Here is a 9,742-nt window from a genome sequence, read left to right on the forward strand (position 1 = left end):
ATATCTTAATTGTTATTGCTTCCTTTTACTAGTGAAGCTTAGTCTAATATGTTTTAGGGAAATTTACAATTTGGTCTCTGAGTTTTGCCTTATATTATACTTTAGTCTCTGAATTTTGAGAAATTAATTATTTAGTCCCTGAGTTTTCACCATATTACACTTCAGTCCCTAGATTTTTAGAAATGAATTATTTAGTTCTTTAATTTTAATATATAAAAAAATTTAATCCCTGTAATTTTAATATTTAAAATAATCTTATCCTCTGACAAAAGGATTAAATTGTTCTACATATTAAAATTATAGGGACTAAAATGTGATACTGTACAAAATTCATGAACTAAATAATAAATTTTTAAAACTTCAGGGACTAAAGTATAATATGTAAAATTTAAGAACTAAATAATTAATTTATCAAAATTTAGAGACTAAAATATAACATAAGGTAAAATCTAAAAACAAAATTATAAATTTCCCAATCTTTTAATAAGAAAATGTAGTGTCAAAGTTGATGGAAAATAAAAAATAAAGAAGGTAGGAAAATAAATTTATTAATATCACGATAATATTTCCTAAAATTTTTATAGCTAATATTTTCATTTTTATTTTTCTTGATAGGCTTTTATTGAGAGCCTCAAATGAGGTTTGTGTTGCAACGAATTCTAGTAATGTTATGATATTAAAAGGGGATATTTATTAGGTCAAGTGGATTTAAAAGAATGTACTTCGTTTTCCTTCAAAATTATATCATAGTTTAATATTATAAGTAATTATTACACACGATTACTCAATTTTATGAGTTTTTTTATATTTTTATAAATATTTTATAAAAATCACTAAATTTTAATTTTTTTCATAAAATTCACTAAACTTCAATTTAATATTATAACTTGAAATTAAAAATTTTTAAATTAACTTATTAACTTAATTAGTGATTACCGGGAGTAAAAAAATATAAAAAAAGAAGAGAGATTTGATAGTGAGGAGATTATCAAATGCATTTCACGCATCCTTTTTTTTTAAGAAATTAATAAAATAAAATAATTTTATTTATAAAATAATGATCGGGTCAAAAATTAATTTATTTAATTTTCAATTACAGTGGCAAATCTAATTTAATTTTATTTATTTTTTATATAATTTAGTTTGTTATTTGTTGACTATTGTGACATTTTACAATAATTAAAAAGGGCAAAGGAAAGGAAAATTTCTAAAACAAGGTAATAAATCCAGTTTGCCGCTATCATATAGAAAAAACGTTAAAAATTAACATAGTACGTCCACGTGCCAACAATAATGTTTTATCATAATAAAGAGAATCATCAAAAATTAAAAAAATAAATAAATAAAAGACAACAACAACACTACTGATTCTTAACTAGCAAGGTAACAACATAAATAAAATCCATGGCGTAAGGTCAGTCATGTATGCCCATTAGTACCTTTGCTTTTTATGCCACTCAACAAGGAATCAAACGGTTGTGCAATAATTGAATATTTATTGTAATTGACTCATTCACCAAACATGGTGCAAAGTTATGGACCTCTCTCTTTCATATGCACAAGTTGTACAAGACATATCTTATGTCCTTAAAGCCAGTGCCAGTCAGCTTAAAGCAATTGTCTATCAACTATGGCTAGAAACTGCAGCACAATTATAACACGTGCAATTTGGAATTCTAGTTATACATGCAAAAGAGGAAATGCTAAAACTTGAACAAATTTTTGTGAACCTTCAACACCAATCGACATGTCAATGAAACCCTGTTTGCCGTCCGATGAATAACCTTATGATCTCTACTTCCCACTATTTGAACAGCCTTCCCAGGTTCTAACAATGGCTGGTCAAATTTATGACTTACCAGAGGTTCTGCATCATTTATGGCCTGGTAAAAAAAAGGGCAAATATGAGAACACAACTACACTTGCCTAGAAAATGTATCCATCAAATTCATTCATATTACCCCATCATATTGATGCACCTCGCTATCTTTTATACCATGCAGGTAGTCTGGAAACAACAAAACTGTACGGTCAATTTTGAGTGCATTATAATGTCTATGCATTTGTGTGTATATATTACGCAACCTAAATAGGCACCCACCTGAATAGGCATTATCCTTGAATATCAGTAGACTACGAGGCATCAGCAAGACAGAAAAGGGATGGTGATTATCCATCTTTTTATCTGTCTCAATCTCTAAAGGTTCTTCACCAGATCCTTCACTTTTAACATCATTGTCCCCTGAATCTGTGCATGTTCTTAACCTTGAATGCGGAATAAAGTCCATGACAGTAGGCGATCCAAGAGAGAGAATAGCAACTACAGGAAAATAAGCAGGCCCATCCTGGTGTGGCTGTATCAGTATGACAAACAACGACATCATAAGAAACTGCACTAGCCATGTGTTCAATAACTCGAGAAACTTTGATTGTTGGTATAGAACATATGATCTATTCTGGATCAAACATAATACACAATGACTTCACAATTCAGTGTACACATAGCATGGAATAAAAATTTAAGGAAAAACCCACATTGAAGCCCCTAACCTTTTCTAGTTTTTGCTTTGAGCCCTCCATGAATTATTGTTTCTAATTGAGCCCTCAAACATTTATTTTTAGAGACATTGAGCCCTTCTGTTAACTCAGGTTAAGAGAGTAGAGTACACGTGCATGAGTAGAGTAGCACATCAGGACACACAAAAAAACATTTTTTTATTAAAAAAATTAAAAAAAAAAAAAACCTTAAAAATCAAAAGGAAAACATGACAACATAGAGGGGATTTAAACCCCAAATCCCTTATCTCATAATTCCTAATCTGCCAACACAAGTATTTGAGTCCCACTCGTTGACGTGGTTTGCACATGGAGAAACAACCGGCCTTAGAGAACCAAGACATGGTTTGAAGAGATGAATAAGATGATCGCTTGTGAATCAATGATTTGGTGGCCAATCTTCTGCCTCCTGCGACTACAAGTCTACAACTAGTAATCTCCTTGCCCCTCCTTCAACCACAACAGCAGCCAGCTCCCTCTATTCTTCTTCCTCCTCAGACCTTGTCACAGATGAATGGTTTGCTTTAATACCCAAAACCACCATATCGCTATCCCCCTAGACTGAATGTCTCCTTCCACTACCACCATTGATCATAAGAGTGGCGATCTTGTTGATGCCTAGAGGAGTACCAACACCATAGACTTCACGAAGAATTGGGGCCAGATTATCGTTATGGAAAGCAGATAACAGAGGTGTCGGTAGTGCCAAGGCTGGTAGGGTGAGCTTCAGTGGAGGCAATGGCAGAGAAGGGAGAGAAGCCGTAGGAGGAGCAGAGTGATCAACTGGCAATGGTTCCTGCCATGGTTAATTAGATGGGTAAGTTCTTTCATTCAACTTACAGATGGATGAATATTTGGGTTGTTTGTGTTGTTTGTATTGGAATTTGGCTTGTTTGTGTCATTTGGGCAAGACAATAATTGGAGAAATTATGGGTTGTTTCTGTCCTTAGTGCAGATTAAAGAAGACGGGGAGGGAAAGAGAGAGGTTGGGTAGTTTGCAGAGAGAAAGAGAGAGAGAGAGAGGGAGAGAAACTAAATAGTAGTTTACACAGAGAGACGAGAGAACAATTGTGGGTAGTTTATGGAGAGAGAGAGAGAGAGAGAGAGAGAGAGAGATAAATCCACCAACAGGTTTCAGCCAAGAGAAGCAAGGGCCTAGTGTATTGAGAGTTTATACAGGAAGAAATTCTAGAAGAATTGGAGCTGGTATTGCTGACTTGGCAGAAGCTTCTAGAAGGGACGAAACAGAGAAAATGGCAGGGAGTCGAGTATAGAAGGAGAGAATACAGCTGTTACCAGCAATACATATGGGCAGGTGGAAAAGCTGTATAAATAGAAGAGTATCAGCTAAATAAGGCATGAATTTAGTAGCTTGTTCTTCTTTGGCAATTTGCATAGTGCTAGGACACGAATTCCTGTTTGGAATTCCTTTAGATTATTTTTTGTTGTTCTTTCCTTTTGAATATAGTGTTGAACTGTTGTTGAATTCTGTAATTCTCCATTTGGAGTAGAAATTCAATACTAATACAGCCCTTATTCTCTTATTTCTCACTGTCAAATTCCTAACTCTATCAGAGAGAAAGGGGGGATACAGAGAGAATATGAATAATATATATATATATATATATATATATATATATATATTATTCTTTTTATCAACACCATTAGTCATTCCTAATATTTTTTTTTTTATTGTCCATTAAAAAAGTTCTCAAAGTAACCAAAAATAACAGTTCAGGGGCTTAATTGCAAGTAATAATTCTCAGAGGGATCAATAGCAAAAACCAAAAACATGTACAGTTGAGGGGCTTAAAAATGGGTTTTTCCAAACATTAAGTAATAAGATTACCATTCGTCAGGCATAAGCACTCTCCAGAATCAAAGTCTGCTGCTGAACTTACTCTTCTTGTTTTTTTTTTGTGGGAAAAGAAGGGGGGGGGGGGGGCGGGGGGGCGGGCGGGGTGTGGGGTTGGGTGGGTGCTGGGGATGATTTAATACATTATGAGACAAATATGAGTTAGGTAACATACAGTATGGGTTCAGTACAAACCATTATTCCCTGGTCAGGAAGGTACTCATTGATGAGAACATGATTGATTGCTGAGGGGAACAACCCTGATTCTTCATATATTCTTTGCGTAATCTTTGTTAGCCAAGGAGGCACTGCAATAGAGTTTTCTCAGCAGATTGTCAAAATAATACATCAAATTAAGAACAAATTCAGGATGAAATTTACAACATTAACCTATAAAATAAAATCTCAGAATTTCCTAACTTCTTTGATGGTATGTGTTAAGCAACATATCAACAATAGCACCAACAACCCATAGTTCAATGAGTTACTAAAGGAATGAGATGCAATGGGTTTCACTGTTATTAAGACAGCATAGTGTAACGACTGAAACTGAAAATCAATTAGTAAAATGATTGATACATGATCTCAAACTTTTGAAATGGACACTAAAAGCATGTTGAGAAAAATAATTTATAGGCAAACAATCATAATAATTTTTTTTTTTTTAATGTCTGATTCTTTGAAACATTACTTTCAAAATCTTTAAACAACAGTAAGAAACTTCAGAACATGGTTTCATATTTAACAGCCAAAAAATATTCCCTGTAAATGGTCCTAATAAGTATAAAAATACTGCCCGCTCTATAAGCTAACTTTAAAAGTTGCAGATGTGCACGAAAAGCATATTTGCAACCCATTGGACCACAATTGTTAATGACTCAAATATTATCATTTACAGAATCAGAAAAGAAAATAACAGCAGTAAACTACAAACTCCGAAACCAAACACGACACAAAATACCTAACTATGTGCAACTCAAGAAATGGCTAAAGAGTCAGTCTGCTGTCTGCACTTCCAACCAGAACAATCTGCAGTTCCAAGAAGAACAAGCCAAGGGTTGCAATGAACAATTTCATAGATTGAAGCATACATTTGGAGCATCTGAACTTTTGATACAAGTTTGAACACAAATTTGAATCATCGAACGATAGTCTAAAGGTAGTAAATGAAAACTGAAAAACAATGTAGAAATAAAACAAAATGAACACATCTCAGCAAAGCAGACTACTAAATTTTCTAAAGCACAACCATAACCAGGAGAGTTCAAACAAGATATTATTTCCCACTTACAGTCCTGTGGTAGAAGACCCTTCTCATGGACAACACCACCTGCCAATGACAACAGCCCAGTAGGAAGGGGAAATACTATCATTGATATGAAGCAAGGGTTGTGCGTGCTGTGTGTGTGTTGTATAGATTTCAAAGAGTTTCCCGCATACCCCAATTCTGAAGCCTCCTATTCTTCAAAGATTTCCACTTTGATACAGGAGCGCCATATACCTGTAAATATGAATTAGAGTCAGTTTCATAAAGAACGAAAAGAAAAGGAAAGAAAGAAAAGGAAGAGGAGTGGGGGAATCACCACCCTATCTAAAAGATGCATTTCTTCACTCTCTGTGATAAAGTCAGGCTTGTATATCACAGTTGGTAAATCCCCCACTTGAAAGTTATTCAATTTTCCTTCCATTTACCTGCCATAATGAAAAAGAAATTTTACTAAGGAAAGAAGAATGCAAAAAATGAAGGCTAAGAAATCCTCCAAAGACAAACATAAGACCAAAGAATTTACTATTAGAATATTAAAAAGGTAAAAACTCCATCACCCAAAGCCAAAGACGCTTCTCTGAATGCCCCAACCGCACAATCCCAAAACATAGCCAAGAAGAAAATTTTATCCCACAAAAGTCAAAAAAAAAAAGGATTTTGAGTATACTGACATTCCTCTTCATATTCCCAATCACAGTCAATAAAGAAACATAAATTTTTTCATGACATTATTAGCATTAAATCAAGAAAAACTAGTGATAATAGTCCAATGGTTTAAGTTTGGTAAGCCATAAGGTGCAATGCATAAAGGCTATGGATGCTCTTTCATCTCCTATAGACCTCTCTCCTTCACAACAGTGCAAGGAAACAATAGGATGTACAGTAGCACACTGTAAAACAATAAAATTAAGCAAATACCAGAAAATCTATTAGCTTAGAAGTATGCATTTTTGCCCTTTAGATCGCCTCAACTCAATTACACTTAGATAATGAAATAATCTTGATTTTAACAAATTTGAATAAGAAAATGGTAACGATAGGCGAAATGATTGGAAAAATAAATACAATCCAAAAACACAGATCTCTGTACCTGCTGCTCTTCCTCTTCTTCTTCTGCTTCTTCGCCGCCGCTCCCACTGCCCCCGCTGCCGCTGCCGACTCTACCAGCACCTGAATGCACCTGGCGAGCAATCGGAAGACGTCGAAAATGAAAGCGACTTCGTGAATTTTACGCAAAATGGACCTTGGCAACTGAAAGAGTTGGGCCGAAACCCAAGCCAGGCCTATTTACTCTTATATGTATTCAAGATTTGTTTTTTATATTTTAAAAAATAATTGAATTTTGTAAATGTAATTTTCTATAAATTTTCATCTAATATAATCTAATAAATTATAAATTTTTTTAATTAAAAATTACTTTGGAATAATTTTATTTAATATTTAAAATTCAATGGTGGGGCTATTTTTATTTCAATTGTATATATTTACACTATAATTAATTAATTATTAACAAATCTAAAGATACTCATGTCCTACTTTTAACTACTAATTAATGACAAGTAACTGAAGATTATTTATGATTTAAAAATATATTACTATTTGTTATTGTTAGTATTTTAAATCTATTTAATTTAATTATTAAATATGGTTAATAGTTGATAATAAGTAATTGATAGCTGATAATTATTGTTAATAGTTGATAGCTGCCACTGATTATTGACAGATAATTATAGTTGATATACCTTACATTGTTATATATGAAATTATTAATAAGGATAATATACCATATTATTTGTTTTATAATTAAAATAGACATGTATTTATTAATTTATTATACAACTTATTAAAAATATAATTATTTTTAAATATATATAAAATGAATATTATAATTATTATATTTATTTATTATTTTTTATAATTTTTAATAATTTATTAGTATAAAAAAATATTTTAAAGACAACAAATTTTATAATTAATAATTTTAAAAAAAAAATGATATTGTCTAAATAAAAAAAAATATCAAACTAACCATTAGCTGATAATAAACAATTTTGAGACACACTTTAAATGCCAAGAATATCCTTTTAAACTCCTTTTACTTGCCATCTTTCTATGTCCTTCAACTTCTATTTAAGTACAATTTTAACATTTTATTTTAATTACATTTTTCATTATTAGTTTTTTTAAATCATTTTTCATTATTAGTTTCTAAAATGTTTTTAAGTGCCAAAAATATCCTTATAAAATCTGTTTATTAATAATTATAAATTTAAAATGCTCTTTTTATATAAGCTATAGATAAACAAATAATAACTAATAATATTTTAACAAAATTAATTTTTAAAAAAATTTATTTAAATAACTAAATTTGCATAATATTTTTAGTCTAAATATATAAACCCTTCAACTATTTGAAAAGACTATTACTGTTTAGATTTTTTATTTTGATATATTGTATTTTTTTTCTATTATATTTAAGGGTATAAACAAGTCGAGCCGAGCTAAACTTTGGCTTGTTCAAGCTCGGCTCATAAATATTGATTAAGTTTCGAGTTCGACTTGAACTCAATTCGAACTTTAATATCACGAGTCAAGTTTTGCTTACTCTAAATATACTAAATTTGAACTTAATTCAAGTCGGCTTGATTCAAGTTCGTTTATAATTTGAACGAGCCAAGTTCGTTAACCAAGCTAGAACTTGATTTAAGTTTGTTAATAATGTTATATTAAATTAGAATGTAATTTAAATTAATTTAATTTAAAATAAAACACAATTTAAATTATATTAAAAATTAATTAAATTAAATGAAAAAAAACTAATGGGATCCCTGAGGGCCCCACATAATAGCTTTGCCACCTTTTTATAAAGAACAACTGGGAGAGTTCCGGAGCGATGTGGGATTTTCGTGCCACGTCTTCGTCACCTTTTTTTTTCTTATTTATAATTAATAATTCTTAATTTAAAATTTTATTTTATATAAACAATATATCATAATAAAGACCTAATAACGTATTACAATGTACAGTTAACCATTTATCATATTTATTGTAATATTTATAAATTTTTAAAGTTTAAATTTGACTAAAAATTATATTTTCAAGATTTCAAAAATATGTAAGTATATACAATCAATCTAGGTTTTTTGGTTTGCTATAGAGGGAGATTAAAAGTGTACATAGTGTTGAACTTAGATAACGTAGTATTAAAAATATGAATATAAGTATACTTACATTCAATCTAAGATTAAAAGCATATAGAGAGGAAGAAAATATATTGTTAAATTTGAATATTAACTTTTTAAAGATTTATAGCGCACAAAAAAATAGCATTTATAGCGATAAAGATAAGAGAGGAATAGTATATAATAATAATAATAATAATAATAATAATAATAATAATAATAATAGCTAAATAAATTAGTTAGTATTAATAGAAAAAAATAAGGGTGACTACACTAAGAGAGAGAGAAGATAATAATAATGAGAGAGAGAAACTGAGAGAAAAATAATATACAAAGTAATATTAATAATAGTGTTAATATAAAGAAACAGGGAAAAGACTGCACATATACACAGAGACAAATTATTAATGATTAAATAGATCATTGATAAATTTAAAACTTAATCTTTTAAAGTTCAAAACTTAGATATGGGTAGGAAAAGAGGGAAAGAGAGAGATGAGTCCATATTTTAAGTCATACAGTTACCACTAAAATTACGTAGTTAAGTTTTAATTTATTTAGAAATTTAATTTGATTTCTTTAGTAATTTAATATGGATAAAGTAGTTTAAAATAATTTTTATTATTTATTATATAATATTATAAATTTATTTCTCATATAAAAATTAATTTATTTCTCACATAAAAATTAACTTCATTTGTCATAAAAATTATATCTAAATTATAAATAATTATTTTATAAATACTTTTTATTTTGATTATATTATAAATTTATACAATAATTTAATATATAATAGTATATTATTTTATATTTAAAGCATATATTTAATATTATAATTTTATTTTTCATATACAAATTAATTTTATTTTTTAAAAAAATTAA

The 9,742-nt window shown here is 29.9% G+C and overlaps 1 protein-coding gene across 11 annotated transcripts; it reads right to left on the reverse strand.

The window, feature by feature from the left end:
• Window positions 1-1,476: 1,476 nt before the first annotated feature.
• LOC110642539 (uncharacterized) lies at window positions 1,477-6,947 on the reverse strand. 11 transcript variants are annotated; one of them, XM_058131497.1, is made up of 9 exons: window positions 6,769-6,947; window positions 6,236-6,255; window positions 5,998-6,103; window positions 5,852-5,912; window positions 5,703-5,777; window positions 4,607-4,719; window positions 2,102-2,354; window positions 1,962-2,023; window positions 1,477-1,883 (listed from the first exon to the last, which is right to left on the reverse strand). In XM_058131497.1, the coding sequence occupies exons 3-9, from the start codon at window positions 6,097-6,099 to the stop codon at window positions 1,704-1,706; spliced, it is 846 nt and encodes a 281-aa protein (XP_057987480.1). In that variant the 5' UTR covers window positions 6,100-6,103; window positions 6,236-6,255; window positions 6,769-6,947; the 3' UTR covers window positions 1,477-1,703. The 11 variants fall into 11 exon arrangements, with proteins under 11 accessions (XP_057987480.1, XP_057987478.1, XP_057987481.1 ...); XM_058131495.1 differs by having other exon boundaries at window positions 5,995-6,103; XM_058131498.1 differs by having other exon boundaries at window positions 6,202-6,255.
• Between the last annotated feature and the right edge of the window lie 2,795 nt (window positions 6,948-9,742).

Source organism: Hevea brasiliensis, chromosome 12 (genome assembly GCF_030052815.1).
Source record: "Hevea brasiliensis isolate MT/VB/25A 57/8 chromosome 12, ASM3005281v1, whole genome shotgun sequence".
In the NCBI taxonomy this organism is placed as follows: Eukaryota; Viridiplantae; Streptophyta; class Magnoliopsida; order Malpighiales; family Euphorbiaceae; genus Hevea; species Hevea brasiliensis.